General features: G+C 46.5%; 1 protein-coding gene across 3 annotated transcripts in view; it reads right to left on the reverse strand.

Annotated features, from left to right (window-relative positions):
• The window catches only part of Galnt18 (polypeptide N-acetylgalactosaminyltransferase 18), a 308,412-nt gene that overhangs the window by 12,625 nt on the left and 278,011 nt on the right, over positions 1-17,776 (reverse strand). For all 3 annotated transcript variants that reach the window (XR_003946460.1, NM_001360903.1, NM_173739.4), the window contains one exon: positions 755-919. Coding sequence is in view for 2 of the 3 variants with exons in the window: in NM_001360903.1 (NP_001347832.1) it covers positions 755-919 (165 nt within the window). In the remaining variant the exon portion in view is untranslated. The remainder of the gene's footprint in view (positions 1-754; positions 920-17,776) is intronic.

Genomic DNA, 17,776 nt, shown 5'->3' on the forward strand with positions numbered 1-17,776 from the left:
TTATAAATCACCTTCCTGCCTACTTTCCTGGCCCCAGCTCTCATTCCTAGTCTCTAATTAGCCCTTAAACCTATGATCTTGATTTGAGCTTGCTGTTTAGTACTGACCTCCACTACTCACTTACGATGAGGAAGGCACTCTTGAAAATACCCAATTTCTATACCCCAGGCAACAGACAAAAGACACCAGGTATCCTCAGAGTATGATACATCTCCCATTACCAGCACCCTCCACACCCTTGGAGCAATTCAATCAAAGTCAGCCCCATCCACGACAACATCCTTCTTCCTTACGGCAGAAGCAACAGGTTGGAAGGTTTGAATGATGGGCTTCAGCCACTAAGTCTCCTGGATGTTGACAGTCCCTCCTGCCCTTGCCTGACTCTGTCCAGGGCCCCAGGTACCCTGGAGTTCTGGGACCATATGGGCTCCCTCACATCCTGTAACAATCATCTGCCTTGCCTCCTAGAAGGCCAGCACTCCCATCCACAAGCAGAAACTGACCCTAAGAGCAGACTTCCTGTGGTGGGGAGCTTTTGGGACAGAGTCTATTGAAAACTTGGTGTTTGAACCCAGGGATGCTATTCCATAATGAGAGACAGAGTGGTCAAGGAAAGGTAAAATGTTAAACGTGAGCCTCCAAATTGTGGTGACCAGGGAAAGGAAGCCCCATGGTCATCTATATGGGGATCTCCCTTTACAAATGGTCCAGACACTGCCCCGAGGAGGAGCCTCATCTCTACAGTGACTTCTACCTGGGAGAACTGCCAGTGCAGCTTCATCCTCTTGGCCTTGGCGTAACTGCACTCGATGAGACGTGGCCGGCTGTTGACGTCCACCAGACACCGGTTGTCATCGTCATCCACAGTGGGGCTCAGGATACCCACGTGGATCTGCTGGCTGCTTGTGTAGTACACATTCTGGGGGGGGGGGTGAAGAGAAGCAGCAAAAGGTTAAATGTCAATGGCCAGAGAAATGGGGGTTAAGTGCCCATTGTCACCAGCTGGTTGGCAAAGAGTCCTTGGTGAGGAGAGATGCCTGATTTTTATATCCAGTGACTTGCAGACTTTCAACTGGGACGGTGGATAGCAAGAAAACCTTTCAACTTTTAATCCAGGAGAGCATTTGGTCCGTGTGTAGAGTGGAGACAAAACTTTCAAGAAATAAAACTTGCCCTCACTGTACGGCACACTCCATTTCTATTCTATTCTTGCATTGAAAAACATTGGCCATAACCTTTTAAATTGATTTTACCACCCACAGCTTTGGAAGTACCTCTTGAATCAATTATGTGCAGACTCGCTGACTTCCTTCATAAATATTTTGTGCCAGATACTGCATTTGGCCAGGAGACACAAAGCACAAAGGCTCAGGCCCTGCCTTTGGGGAGCATCCAGCACTGGGGGGGCTGGGAAGTAAAAGACAGAGAATTTCCTTCTCTATTAAGACTGTACACAGCAGGGGCTAGCAAGTGTTGTGAAGGGGAAGATGTACTTTTATCTTTGAGGTTTACTAGGGAAGCCTCAGGTCTATCCTCCTCTGCAATGAGGACTCATAGCTATGACTTACTTACTACACTGAAGGGATGTTGAGCGATCCAGCAAAGAAGTAAGGTGAGGGAATGAAGTTGCAGAGACAGGCCTCAGCAACTCAGGGATCTGTCTCCGAAAGTCATATAATACACGCCCTGCTTCCAGCAATGAGTGTATCACAATATGTGAAGTACCATCAACCAGGGAAGCTCACTGGAGTCTTAGCACCAAGATTTCTACTAAGGCAGCCTTGGCCAGAGTTACAAAATTGCCTCTTTCCCCCTCTCCCCCACTCTGGTCAATTCATTAGCAAACTGACTATTAGCAAAACCCAACTAGAGGCGGGAGAACACAGGAGCTCAGCAAAGTGTACTACAGAGTAGCCCTCCTGGGTAGGAAGAATTAGGTGGAGACAGAGGGACAAGTATTGTGACCCAATCTAATCCTCTAATGTCATCTTACAGCTCATCAGCTTAGTAAATCCAGGGATGAAGACATCAAAATCACCAGCCTTACTGATTGCTCTCATTTCTGGGCAAAGGATGATAATGACCAACGTTCTAAGCAGAGGTAAAAGGTGCTATTCCCAGTTCAACATGAAGATGTAACCAGAACATAAGAGACACTTTGTCAAGCTAGCCATGGCTGATACATGAGTTTCTAGTGTGAGCCCAAGGACGTTCCCCGTGTGGCCTGGGTTTTTAGACTGCACCAAGGGAAGCTAAGGACCAGTTAAGAATTCTAGTTTATTGGCATTGAGGAAGAAGTTGACACAGGTAGGAAGCTTCAACAGTTGTGCAGTTCAGCATCTCATTTATCCATCCATCCACATAAGAAATAAATCTTCAAGTTGAGTTCTGCGTATACGGAAGTGAGGAAGCTGTAGTTCTGGTGTGGTCAAAGCACAGCTAAATCTAGGAAAGTGTGTGGGATGGTCCATCCTCTATGTCAACTGGATGGGATTGAGAATTACCTAGGGGTGTATGTGTGATGAAGTCCTAGGAAAACTTAACTGGGGAGGGAGACTCATCCTGGAACCCTAGGCTGGGAATAAAAAAGAGACAGCAAGCTGAGCAGCAGCTTCCCTCTTTCTGCTTCCTGACTGTGGGCAGGAAGACCAGTTGCTTCATGTTTTCCCAGTCATGCTGGCTGTGCCCCAACAGGCTCAAGCCTCATACTGTGAGCCACAGTTCATTTTCATTCCTTGAGTCCTTTCTTGCCAGCCTCTTTGTCACAGCAACAAAAGAGTAATGAACAAGCCAGCCACACTCAACTCTTCCACCTTTGAGCCAGAAACAAAAAGTCATCAGCTCCCAAGGCCTTTGCTGAATGTGCAAAAGTGCACGGCCTCAGCCTGTCACTTGTGCTTTCTCCAGAGAGTAAGACAGCTGTTTAGGTCCTTAAGACTAAAGCCAAATGATCGCAGGACAGGGGAGCTCTCAATGGTCACGATGGAAACCAGGATCTAGGCTCAGAAGCATGACCTGCAAAAGAAGGATGGCCAGGGACCAGTCACTTCTTTCCCTTCCTGCCTCCTGTCACCAGGGTCTGCCTCTCATCTCCAGGGTGGGGTCCATAGACACAAATTGGCCACCCAGGCAATAGCTGAAATCAGTTTTATCCACTTAGCTGCTCTAAAGTGCCTGGGGAGATGCTTTGAGAGGTATGTGTGCACTTACTCGCTGCTACAGCTGTCACCAGAGCTGATTATCGCTCCAGAGTCTCAGAAGATCGTAATAGGGACAGACAGTTGTTTGTCATTTAAAAAGCCAACAATCAGTGGAACCAGGAAGCAGGCGGATCACAGAGACAGATTTGACAAGGAAGACTCCCTCCGGTCTTCCCTTGGACATCTCAGAAGCCCAGCCAGTAGCACACTGAATCAATAACTGGCCTGAACACATAAAATAGGGAATGGTTTTGTGCAAGATACCCCTTGTTCAATGCCCACAGGCCCAGTAAGCATGGCCATGCTTCCAGAGCAATGAGGGGCTTTGAAAGTTGAAGCAAGAAGTGATTGAGAGCTGTGGTCTCCAAAGCGGGTTAAGGGGATAGTTCTGCTGACTAGGGGTCATTTGGGATGCCTGAACAGAAACTTTTTAGTTATGACTTAGAGAAGGAGAGGTTCCTGGCACCCAGGGGAGAGTACACAGCACCCCCTTAGTACAGTTAAATTGCCTGGTTCAAAATCTCAGGAGTAGCCTTGTCAGGAGTTCCTGGTTTCGACTGCTGATAGTCAAGCTGAAATACCTGTGGTTAGACTATACTAGATCAAAAGGGGCTCACACCATCTATCTCATTTAACCCTAATAGGGCTATGGGTCAGGCACAGGGTTTGAGTACCCCATATCTATAATTGGGAACACCGTACTTCTGGTTTCAGAGCTTTAAAAGGATTTTTACAATATCAGCCTATACATTCATAAAGAATTATCTTGGAGATGGGACCCAAGTTTAAACACAAGGTTTATGACTCAAACATACTTTTATTACATTGTCTAAAGGCAACTCTGTAGGCAACTACCTCTCATAGAAGGTCAGGCTTGGGATTTTCTGTGTGAGTACTCAAAAAGTTTCAGATCAGTCTCTGAGAGAATAAACCACCAACCAAAGGACATACATGGGCTAGACCTAGGCCTCCTCACACATATATAGCAGATGCGAAGCTTGGTCTTCATGTGGGTCCTGAACAGCTGGAGTAGGGGATGTCCCAAAAGCTGTTGCCTGTTTGTGGGATATGTTCTTCTAGTCAGGCTGCCTTGTCTGGTCTCAGTGGGAGAGGATGGGCCTCGCCTCCCAGAGATTTGAAGGGCCAGGGTGGGGGGATTCCCCAGTGGAGACCCATCCACTCAGAGGAGAAGGGGAACGGAGGATGGGGGAAGGATTGTGGGAGGGGGTGAGCAGGATGGGGGCAGTGAGCAGGATATAAAATGATTGAATGAATAAATAAATAAAATAATTAAATTAAATAAATTTTTTAAAGTTTCAGATCATAGGGCATTTCAGATTTTGAATTTCTACCTGTATTACCATTATCACCCATTTAGCATATGAAGGACTGAGGAAAATTAAATTATTTGAGAGGAACTAAATGATACATACAAAGCCGCACATCAGTGACTAGCAGCTAAGATTTAAACTGTAGTTTGACTTCTGAGCCAGGCCCAGGACCACTCACATCCCACATCTAGTTTCCTGCATTCCCTCACCTCCAGTGAGTAGGCTGGAAGGTGTCAGGGAGTGCCATGAGACTGACTTCCACATGGTCCTATGGAGCTCCCATAGGACATAGACTACATACTAGAGCCCCCTTAATAAAAGACCAATAGCACACAGTGACCAGGAATGCTGAGACAGCAGCATCCTGCCAGTAACTGTCAGAGGCAGAGGCTTGCTCTTATCCTGTCTGGATGTTTCACAAACCCCCAGGGGCATAGAAATGATACCCTGACCACTCAGCTCCTCTCTAGCTGTAATGATGGATTGTGTTCTTTCTCTGCTCAGCCCTGCACAGCTCAGCAGGGCTGCACACCTGACTGGCATTTTATTCTGGGGCTTGATGGGGAAAGAAAAATCACCTGCAACTCCAAGAACAAACATCTGGGTCTAGGTCTCACACAAGTGATGCTGTCACCTTCTCCAGGCCAGAGCCAGGAGCAATGATGAGCAGCCAAGCTGAAGTCAGCCTTGGAGTCCACAGAGCCCTCTTCACACATTGCTATCCTCAGGGCCACAGGACCAAGTTGGGGCAATGAACCCCCAAGGTGGGAGCATGGCAGCATCTAGGCAGGCATGAGGCATGATGGGGGAGGAACTGAGAGTTCTACATCTTGTTTCAGGGGCAAACAGGAGAAGACTGGTTCCCAGCCAACTAGGATGAGGGTCTTAAAGTCCATGCCCATAGTGACACACCTACTCCAACAGGGCCACACCTCGTAATGGTGCCATGCCCTGGGCCAAGCATATACAAACCATCACACCAGAGTTCCCATCCTGTAGGTATGTGGATGGGTCACAGCATCCATCCTTCATAGCTTTCAAAGGTCACTCACTGGCAGGACTATCACAGGGGAGATGAAGGGCACAGGAAGGGAGAGGGGAGAAGAAAAAAATCCCTCTTTTTGTGTGGGTTTATTAAGGCTTCTGCTAGGCACCTTCTCCATGCTCAAGGTTACCTTCCATCTCTGAAGTCAGGGAAACAGGCTACATGCAGTTTGGGGAAATAATCTGACAAGGTCTCGAGGAGGCCTCCTTCTCTTTTACTGCCTGGAGGATGTGCCCAGCTAGGTTAGATTCTTAACAGTTCAAGGCCTGCATCTCCCTTCTGCAGCTGGAAGTCCCAGGGTCCTCTTGCTCCTCAGCAGTCCTGGGTTGAAGCCAAGGCTTCGTCTCTACACAGCCCATCTCTCGGTGAGGTTGGCACAGCAGAACTTGGCTCCTGAGGGACACTGCAAACTCTTCCCTTAAAACCACCAAAAGCACAGTCAGAACCATTCCTACCAGCTACTCGCTACTGTGTCCTGGGCATCAGAAAGGTCTCTGAGGTCACTATGGGTTGCGGCCTGGGCCCTTCCCCAAAACCTGTCTTGCAGATATTTTTTTTTTTATAATTCAGTGTCATTGGATATTTTGTTGGAACAAAAGTTTATAAAGAACTTAAAAAAAAAAAAGACTGACAGTTGAGCCAGGTTTGGAGATGACTTCCTGTAGTCTCAGCACTCAGGAGGCAGAGGCAAGTGGACCTCTGTGAGTTCAAGGCCAGCTGGAGCTACATGGTGAGACCTTGCTGGAAGCATCTCTCATCGGACACCATGGCTAGGCAAACCTTCCTTAGCTTTCCCTCTGTTTCTGGCCTTCCACCTCTGGCATCCTTGGCCTTGGCCAATCGGCAAGTCTTCCAGTCTTCACATTCCCACTTACACACTTCACCCTGTAGCCTCTCTGGAAGTTCCAGAACCCTCCACACAAAGCAGGAATCTAGTGAACAACCTTAAGGATAGGTATTAGTCATGTTTTTGCTGCTGTGACAAGACATCCTGATCAACCAGCAAGGAGGGAAACAAAGGGTTAATTTAATCTTATAGTTCCAAAGGGATAGAGTCCATAATGGCAGGGAAGGCCCAGAGCAGGAAGCTGGCTGGTCACATTGTTATTGTCACACAGGAAGTAGGGAGAAGAGTGGAAAGGGAGACAAAGTTATAAACCCTGAAAGCTCACCCCAGTAATGTACTTCCTGCGGCAAGGCTCCACCTCCTAAAGGCTCCATAACTTCCCCCAAACAATGCCACAGACTGGGGACCAAATGTTCAAATGCACAAGCACATGGGGATCACTTCTCATTCGGGCCACCACAAGCCATAGATGCTTTTCTGGGCACAGCTTTAGTACTGGATCTCTTCCTATCACTGGGCACAGGCATCGGAGCTTTGTCCCCTCCCCTCTCCCCACTACTGTTTCCTTGGCAACACTGTTGCTCTATGGATTCTGTGCCCTTGAAATATAAGGTATCTCAGAGACATGTGGCCTCTGGGATGGAAGGATATTAGTGATATTTGGCTGATACCTGCCTGAGGTTGGAGAGGGGGTGAAATGGAAAAAGGAAAACCACAGTAAGACGCTCCCCACAATATGTTCTAGAACCACAGGGAAGAAAATAACTGTTTGGCTAGTCCTGGCATGCCAGGGCTTAGGGTCCACAAGACTTAAGGCTATTTCTTTGGGCATCAAGAAGGGATAGTCTGAAGACTACTGAAGCCTGACACAGGTTGAGGAGCCAGGTCTCTGTGGGGAGGACCACATACCAGGGATCCTCATATAGCAAGAATCAAAATGAGGCAACCGGGGAGGGTCAAACTGTGGGTGGGCCATCTATCAGAAAGATGACAAATGCGCAGTGTATGAGGCTGGAGGGTTCTTAAGATTCCAATGCTATCAAGCTAAGGGTCCCCACCCTTGCTGCACATCTCAGTCATCTGGGGAGTGTAGTTAAAAGCTATAAGCTACTGACTTGGGAGTGGGGCTAGGCTTGGGGACTGTCATGGTTTGAATGTGAAACATTCTTCTGTAGGCACACATGTTTGAACAGTTGGTCCCCAGCTGGAGGAAGCTGTTCTAGAAGGTCTGGGAAATTTCAGGAGTTGGAGATTTGTTAGAGAAAGTGGGGCACTGGAGGCAGGGCTTGAAAAAGTCCAGCCCCACTTATCTGCTTCCTGTTTCCCGTTCCACCAAGTTATCATGAGTATAAAGGGTAAAGAGTCCAGGCTACACACCCCCACCCCATGAATCTGCCATGCCTTCCTCTCCACCAGAAATTATGTTCCCTTAACCTCCCTTGCTTAAGAGTCTTTTGGTTCAGTGTCTGGTCACAGTGACAAGAAAACTACCCAACACAGGGATTATTAGAGAAGATTCTAGTGTGTAGCCAAGATAGAAAATAGCTGTATTTAAGGAGACACTGGGGAGCATAGTCACAAAATGTAGGGGTGGTATGGAGAAAAAGGAAAATATGGAAACCCCTAAGTGTGGCCACAGGGTCTTCAGAGCAAGAGCAAGGCCCTGACAGTGACTAGGGTCGCCACATGAGGGCATGTGACAGTACAGTGAGGATGCTGCCCTCTCCATGCCTGTAGCCCCTTCTGAGTCTGACTATAGGTGATTCAGGCAAGCCACAGTCAGTGAGAAATGGCAGGGGTGGGGGAGGAGGGAGGACTTGGAGGTTTGCTTTACTCGATCTCAATTTATAGAGCGGTGTTGTGACATCCAGAAAATGTATTAGAAATGGGCTTTTTGTCCTATTTACCCAAGGATGAGCCACAGGCCTCTGCAGACAGGGTGCCCTGATTTAAAGGTTTGGTTATTGGTCATTAATCCCTTGACACAGAGGTTCATTACTGTGCTCAGGGCCACAGTACACTGCCAATAAATCAGGAGTTGGGGGTGTGTCACCAACTTCAGCACCAAGTCCAGGCAGGGGAGAGAGGGAAGCACAGTCCCAGTGTTATCTCTGTAACTGGCAGCCGTGTGTAAGGCTTCTAATCCGGCACCCCCACCCCTAACTCATCTCTCCTGTGAATAGGTGACTTTAAGCTCACAAGTCCCCAAGTCTTATAGGAAGAGGTTTGTAATGATGGATGATCTTGTTCAACTTTGGTAACCCCCTTCTAAATTGTCAGGCTCTCAAAGCAGAGAGGAGCTAGATATGCGAGCTAGACATGTTCCTCCTCCCTTGAGCTGATTCACCACATGTAGCAAGATGTCTAGAATATTCTCCTGGTCAGGCTTCTAGCAGGGGACTGGTTAGAGTACAGTGATGGCCCAGGGAGGCCAGTAAGTGATGAGATTAGGTCAGTCTAGAGTAGGATCATTTGCCCAGATCAAAGGCACAGAAGTGTGCAGCACATGGTTCTATCGGGTGGTGAGGAGGGAAACGAGAAGAGTCATCCTGAAGACAGCATGCTGGTAGTGGCTGGTGGCCTCACACTATGCTCTGTTAATACATCTAAGGACTTTCTGGAATCTTTAGTGAAAATACCCATGGTGCCTAAAAATCAATGCTGGGCTGCAGGTGACTTAGGAAGCACCTCCAGTTCTGTCTAGACTCTAGACAATGCCAGTTGCATGTGTGCAGAGCACTAGTGGAGTGGGTGGCTTTGAACGTGGGGCAGAACAGAGAGGGCCAACAATGAAGCTTGGCTGCTGCTTCCCACTGTGAACTCAGCAGAGTGGCCAAGTGGCCCTGAAGCACTGTCACTGGGCTGGGATCGTTAGCTTAGACTCTCAGAGTGCTCAAAATGGTTCCTCCTCCTCAGAGTACCCTTGAACTGTCCTCCAATGTTACATATCCAATATAAAATATGTCAGATGTGGCTTCTTGTCTAGCTTTGACCACTCATACCCAATTAGATTTCAGAGCTATAATGTATAACCCATCACCCCATCTTTCTCTATATGTTATATAGAGTAATATACATGTATATATTTATATATGCATATATATATATGGATAAATGTGCATAGATCATGTATATGGAGTACTCATACGAGAGAGATTTAGTAAGTTCAATATTGGAGTTTCAAGTCCAAGATCTGGCAGACCCACTGCTGTGGACTCTATTATATGCTAGATAACAATAATCAGGAGACAGAAATAATAAGACTGGAGACTCACAACCTTTCTACCATGCCTATGGGACTCTCACTAGGTCCCCTCTTCTACAAGTCCACTGCTTCCCCCACCTCCACTATCCTGGGGACCAGCATTTTATCTTCTCCATTTTTGCCCTGGAACCTGGGCATCCCAGATGGATGTGACTGTCCCATGGTGACCATAAAGCAAGCTCTAAAGGCTAGAAATTCACCAATTTCACCAGCCCATAGAAACTGCCTGTAGACGAGGGGTATGGTCAAATCTTAAAATACGGGACACTGACTTTGAAGCCAATAAGTCCACAGTGAGGACGCTGTCCCTGGAGCACATAAAGGTAGTGATGGCTTCTAGACAGCTTTTGGAAGACTGATGACTCATAGATGAAGAGCAAGCTTTTTTTTTCCAGCTGCTTTTGGCAAAATGCTGCAGAAGAAAGAGAAGGTCAGAAAAGAAATGGACATGTAGCATGGCCGAGAAACGTTGGTTACTGTAAACCACGGAGATTCTGAGGTCATGTGTTACAGGGGGGCATGACAAGCCTGGCTGATGGGCAGCCATTTGGCTAAGCTCCCTCCCCCACAATACCGTGCAAAAACAGAGCTACCAAATTGAAAGCATGACCTTAGAAAAAGTACGGGGAACTCTGGAAGTCTATGCCAAGGGGACTGAGCTAATATGGAGAGGGGGAAAGGGTTGGTGTAGGAGACTCTGCCCACATCCACATTGCCTAGACTCCAGCCCCTGTTCTCACCTGCTTGTGATACAGATAATGAATGCATTCAGATGTCATTCTGTTTACCTGTCTGTGAAAACAGGGCTAACTGTGGTTATAGGGAAGTTGGCCTAGGGGTAACTAGTGCTCTGTGCTAGGTGACAGTGTCCCTATTAGAGACCAAGTTCCCTGAGAACAATTACCATGTCTTCTCACCATTACCTGCTGATCATCAAACCTACCACTTGGCACAAAACACACACTCAAACATATTAATCTATCAGACTAATGTATTAATAAATAGCTTGGACACTCATCCAGACTTGTTCCCCAATGCCTTCATAATCCTTACTTCCCAATCCTCCAATCACCATTTTTCATAGAACCCAGTGGATAACTGACTGTCCTCGGGACAAGGGTCTGACTATTTACCCCCAGAACATAGAGTGAGCTAGACTGAACATTTATCTGCTCACCATCCCAGAAACAATAAAGCTCTATCTCTTGCTGGTACAGCACTGCTTTAAGAGCTTAGGTTGTTCCTAATATGAAAGGTTATGTGCTGTATGCAAATAAGGAAAGCATAGACATGACCTTCAACTTCAAACAGCCCCCCCCCCCACTCTAACCAGCATCATCTTGGGGCACTTGGGCAGCATTGGGGCTCTCTGTTCTCCCACAGATGTCCCATTCACTGGCAAGGCAGCCCATGTGGTCCAGGACCAGCCCCACGCCCTGTCCTGGGATTGCATACCCTCTTGTCCTCACTCATTCCCAACCTGGGATGTGGCTTAGTTTATTTCTGTCTTTATCTGAATGCTGATCTCTTTCTCTGGTTTTTCTTCCCCTTAGTCTCAAAACATACCTGTTTATCGCTTTCCTTGGAAACAAACCCAAGCACATACCCTTCTAAACCCCATAGTCTTTGATGGCCAGCTTTCTCTCTTCATTCCTCCCCAGCAAACGCTGGGCAGAAGAGGCATGCTCATCAGCTCATCTTCTTATCCACTTCCTACAGCAGGGGCATCGTTGTCATGGCCTCCCAGGGGTTCTACTACTATATATACATCATGAAGGTCGAGATTCACACCGTGAGCAGTTCTCTTAGGTTCTATGTGCCAGGGTGGACCTTGCCATCACAGAAAACCCCCAAAGGGGCAAGAAGGCAAATATTGGCTCATTCCACTTTGTGAACATCCCCTTAAAGAGCTTTGACTGATCTCCTATTTAGCCTTTTGTTTAACCCACACTTGTTAAGCATATATAATGCCCTGGCCAAATAAAACTGAGCAACTTCTGAACAGCTTAGGCCATTCTGAGGATCGCAGAGATAATACATAGATGCTGATATTTTCTGTCACCAGTTCTGTAAGAACTAAGGTGGCGAGTCCCTTTTCCTGCAGTGAAAATGTTATGAAATTTTCCTTTTCAGCGTCCTTCACCCAAGCCAACCTTACTCCCACACATGTAACTGCACTGAATAGTGTATTTTTTGAGCAAAGGAAAAATATAAAGCTGTCCTGGTGATTGATTTAGAAGGGCCAGCTCTACTTAAATTCCCAGCATATTAACACAGCACTGCCCTTGAGGGCTCCAGCAAAGAGCTGCCCTTCCAGGGCTCACGCGCAGCAGCCAGCAGGCTTTAGCAAAAGCACCTGGGACAAAGGCAGTGTGACAATGCAGTTAGCTGGGAAAATCAGATTGGAGAATTCATTTACACCCATCATATAGTCTCAGCACACTTCCATAGGAACTTTCATAAAATGGCTTAAGCATCTCCTTAAGCTTCTGTGATACAGACACTATCCAGGTGTCCGTGCTCAGTGCTACCAGCCCCTTCTAAAGCACAGAGCCTACTGACTTTGACTCCTTCTTTCTTTGATTCTCAACTGAAGGGAGCCCTAAAAATGCATGAAGATGCTTTGGTGGCATCTAGATCCTGCTGGTGATCAGGACCCTGGGGTGGTGATCCTGTACAATGGCAAACTACTCCACCCAATATGTCAGTGGCATGGGCCAGATGCCAGCCGTGTATTAGCCCACTTGCTGAGGCCCTACCCTGGGTGCAGAGGGCATCACCATGCCCAGTTAAACTATGGAGGTTTCTCCCCATTTCCTGTCCCAAATGGGAGACAGAGGTAGTCCTATCTCTACCCAAGTGTCTCCCTGAGAGCAGGACCCCCACATGTCTGAAAGCTGGAAGCCAGCATGGAGTCTGCTCTGAGCATGGGCTCTACAGCAGGCAATCTGGGTGACAGGCCAGGCTCTGCTACCTGGAATGGTTTACATAATCACCATGAGCCCCAGTTTCTACCTGGTAACAACAGGGTACTAGAAGCACCCACTTCCAAGGGCTGCTGGGGATGCTAGCCTAGCCAAGAAAAGTGTTTTGAAAGGTACCTGCAAAGAATGCACAGCAATGGAGCATACACACTATTGTCATTTTTATAATTATCTTTAAATGTTGAAAACACTCACGGAAAGGTGGTTATGACTTGAACGAGAGGACATGAACAGGGTTGATAGCTTATCTACTGTTCAATTCTCGTGCCCATTTTACGGATCAAGAACCTAAGGCTCAGAGAGGTGAGGTGACTTGCCTGAGTGCACACAGCCAGATTAGGATCCAAAGCCAGTCCCTCTATCACTCAATTCCCACATTGTCCCCATGGCCAGAGTCATCTGGGTAGCGAAGCTCCACAATGAGATGTGGGCAGGGGGCCAGAGACAGCGGCTCTCTGCTTAGGAACTGGAACATTGGGCAGTATGGCACTGCTGATGACAGCCTGCTCCCAGACCGTGGGAGTTTAATAAAAGTCATGCAAAACTCGCTATTGATGACTCTAATTTCAGAGTTTGGACATGAAATGAAGAACATGTGTGGAGTGAATAAGAAATCAGGCAGCTCCTTTTTTTTAGCACCGGAGCTGCAGGAAGAGCTCAGAGTTCACCATCATGCTGTGTGGCAAGAGGCCTTGACACCATGGCCTCACACCTGGGAGCCTCCAACAGCCCACTGCTCCCTGTGACCCCCCTGTTTCCCAGCACAGAGCATCCCACCTGGGGGCCTCTACTTCCATAAGGAATCATCAGAGAGAATTATAGATGATGTACATTTTAAAGCAGGGCGGGCAGAGGGATGGGCAGCTGGACACTCTCCTCACCCACTGAGGAGGAACCAGACCCAGGTGGGGTGGAGCTCAGGGGCAATGTCAGGCAACCGGGTGGTTGAATGTGACAGAAAGAGAAACCTGTGTGTCACCTGCGTCTCTGGGAGCATCCAGAACAGAGATGCATCAATAAGGGGTACCATGGCCAGGCCGCATCTTCCCAGTCCGTACAGGTTGCCTCTGGCTGTGACTAAGCACTGTCATGAAGTTCTAGGACGTACAGCTTCGTGGGAGGCTCGGGAACCTCTTTGCATCTTTGAACCATATGGGGATGGGATGGCATGATGTCATTAAAATTTAATATACAGACATACAGAGTCAAACAGAGATGGGTATATAGTGATTATCTGTTTATATATGTGAATTATACACACCTACGTAAATATAAGTAAATAAAATAATGTAACAACCTATAGTTAGAATTTACTATAAGTTATACTTCATTTTGAATTGGGGGGTAAATCAGGAATTCTGTCAATGCCAAGTTAGAGACTGACTAAACAGCAGAGCTGTAATTCACTGTGAATGGCAGAGTGGAGTGGGGTGGAGTGGAGGAAGGGGCTGGGGTGGGGGCTTTAAGGTTAGCCTCCTTCCTTTCAGTAGACATCAAGCAAGACTACAGGATGGATGAATCAGGAAACTCATATGTTCTGCCTCCCTGAAGAACAGAGAGCAAGAGTGTGTGCTGCTGGACTCTAGGTCCTACGCAAGAAAGGTGAGGCACCTGGTCTCCATGGACACTTTCAAGGGCTGCAAAGGTATGGGAGGTGATCCCTGTCCAAGTAGCTTTGGAAAGGGATGTGAACATCACAATCCTGTATTCACCAATGAGAACATAATAGGGGTTTTGGCAACATCAACTCATTTGCTCCAGGCATCCCATGGTGTGGGCAGACTTGTGATCCTGAGACCTACTCTTCTGTGTATCAGCCACTTTCCAGGGTCCTGTGGAGCTGGGACCAACCCTCAAACAACTATTCCTCACCAAGAACACGGTTCTTTGGGAAGACACTGAAGAATGATTACCAGAGGGTGTGGGAGAATGGCCCATCCTAGGGCCACTTTGGGGTCAGCCTGTGTGACAGCTTTACTTTCTCAAAATTTTGTCTGAATGGTGGCCCTTGCGACTGTTGTGAGGTGTAGACAATTCTCTTTAGGTAAGTTACCGAATCTAGCAGAGATCAGTGTGTTCAGCTGGAATCATCATTTTTCCTCTTGCTATGATGGGGAAGTGGGGAGGGGGAAGGGTTATTTTTGGCTCACAGTCTAAGGGATATAGTTTATCATGACAGGGAAGGCATGATGACTGGACTATGAAGTGGTTGGTCACATTGTACACACAGTCAGGAAGATGAGAGTGTAAAGGAAGTGAAGCTGGGCTATAAAACCTAAAGGTTCACTCCCTCCAGTGAAGCTCTAACTCCTAAATATTCCACAACTTTCCAAAATAGTGCTACCAGCTGAGAAACAAGTGTTCAAACACGTGAGCCTATGGGTGACATTTCACATTCAAGCCACAATACCAATCAAATCTAGCAAGCCATTTGAAGCTTCCCCAAAGCATAGTCCTGTATGACCCTGAACTGCCAGGCATCAGCTGGTGCCCACTGAACAGGTGTCAGGGAGGGCACACTCTTATGACAGGAAAGAGACACAGGGAAAATCTACAAACTGCATAGCCACTCTTTGCCTAACATTCTGTTTATTTATAGATAAAAGTCATGGAGAAGTAGAGACATCTGCCAAAAGTCACTGACAAGTGCAAAGCCATTTAAATTCTTGGCACATAAAACAAAACTTTTCCAAGTGTCTCTGGGATGTTACATGAAAAGTTTGGAGATGCAAGCACAATCTATGAGGTGCTTTTAATGCCCCCAAAGCCACTGGGAACGTGGCTAAGTAGGGGAGGGGTGAGCATATCATAGTGACCCATTGGCAAATGGAAGCTTCTAGAAAGTTGTCAGTAGATGATGAGATAAGAAATGTTTTCCATTTATCTATCTATGTATCTATCTATGTATCTATCTATGTATCTATTTATGTATCTATTTATGTATCTATCTATGTATCTATCCATGTATCTATGTATGTATGTATGTATGTATGTATGTATCTATCTATCTATCTATCATTCAGGAAACATTGTCAAAATAGGAAAGGGGTGACAGTGTCATTGTGACTCATTGGCAAATGAAAATTTCTAGCTAGTTCTCCATAGACAATGAAATAAGCAGTATTTTACATTTTCTGTCCATCTATCTACTAACCAACTCATTGATTATCAAAGTAACAATTCCTAAAAATAAAAAAAGAGGGCTTGAGTGGATGTAGCTCACTGACAGGGCATTTGCCTGATCCATGTAAGGCCTCGGGTTCAATCCACAATGCACATCAATCAACCAACCAACCAACCAACCAACCAACCAATCAATCAATCAATCAAAATTAAAACTAAAGATCTAAGGACAAAAGAGCAATGTGACAAAGTCCATTTCCTCTCTGGGCCTGGCTTAACTCTTGTTCAGCACACTCCCTGACCTGACATGAAATTCTTCTTCAGGTTAGAACAGAATTCTCTCAGCTCAACTCCATTCTTTATACCCTGAGACAAAGCTTGTCCTGAAGCACCGACATGGAAACCTCAGAACTTCACAGACTTTCGGAGGAATTAAAATCCCTTCTACCTTTCTTCTACCACCAAGAACGTACCTTCCCAGAGGAGACACACTTTATCTTGACGCACTCTCTGTGGTCTAAAGAACTCTGGAAGAACAGATGAAAAAAATCCTCATAGTCTTCTTTGTTCTTTCTGACCCCACATACTCTCTCTGAAGTAATGATGCGTTTGGGGTTTCATCATGGAAGCTAATTATCTGTGCCTGTCTTCCTCTTCCAGACTGTGCCCTCGGGCAAATGGCCTTTCTCTTTCTAGTTCCTGGCACCAAGCTCAGTGCATGTTCAGTGAATGGGTATGTGAATGAATGAGTGAGTGAGTGAATGAGTGATTAATTGGATGGAGTCTGTGGAGAGACCCCATTATTGTATTTTTCCCATTAGAAGAAATTTTCCAGGCTGTTACACTAATTAGGGCTAATATTCTCAGTTATTTTGAGGATTGCTTAAAATTTGCTGCTGATTTAAATAAAATGGTTACATTTACTCATTAACCAATTAGCATCCTTCCCAGCAGCTTCACCTCACTAATTTGATTAGCTATATTATGATTTCTCCTGCTCTGGGCCTTCCTGGAGACCTGGGAGTGTCACAACTCCATCAGAGTAATGTTTCTTTCTAAGGGTCTAGCCCAGTTGTGAGACCAGGTTCCCCAAGCACAGCTATTTCTTGGTCTCTAGTTTCTCTGGAGGCTCCTGGCATCCACTATAAGTCACTCTGCAAACATTCCTATCACTATGCCAAATGTGTTTCTCCTTCAAGGGAAAATAAAACTCTTGGAAACATAATGACTTCATGACAACTTGTCTAATGTTTGTGTAGTCCAGGCTGGCCTCAAACTCGTGCCCCCTTCAGCAAATCCTACTGGCATGCACCATCACAACCGGCCTTTTTAATGTTTGAAGAGTGAGTGAATTAAAAATAAGAAAAACTGCACATGAAAGTGAAGAAAAGAGGAGGTCAAAGGTCAAAGTACTGGCCTCCTTCCTCACCCTTGCTTGCTGGTAACCAGTGATGCCATTGAGCAAGTCAGCTCATACCAAAGAAAGATACTCTTTGTCTTATTTCTCAGACGTAAAACAGAAATTATCTAAATTGTTGTGATGGAGATAAGTCCTTCTAGGTACCCAGAAACCTATAGTTTCCCATATCTGCAGTGAGACGGAACCATGTGACTCAGCCCAGCCAATGAGCTAGAAAAGGAAGTTGTGTCAGGTGCTAGTCAAGGAAGTGAAAGACCCCCAGTTACATGCCTATCTTTATGAGGGGAAGGGAGGTTGATGGATGGAGTTGTGCACCCCTAAAATTCACATGTCAAGTTCTAACTTCCCTTTCCCAGAAATGGGGCCATATTTAGAATCAGGGTCATTGGAGATATCATTAGTTAATCTTTGCGTGAAGTCACACTGGGATAGAGCAGGCTCCTACCCCAAATCTATGAGGGTCTGTGTGAGGTGAAGTTGGCATTAAGAATCACAGCTATATTGAAAGCAGCCTAAGAAGCTCCCAGGGGAGAGGCCTGGGACACTTCCCTTCCCTTTCAC

This window comes from Mus musculus, chromosome 7, assembly GCF_000001635.26.
Source record: "Mus musculus strain C57BL/6J chromosome 7, GRCm38.p6 C57BL/6J".
Classification (NCBI taxonomy): Eukaryota; Metazoa; Chordata; class Mammalia; order Rodentia; family Muridae; genus Mus; species Mus musculus.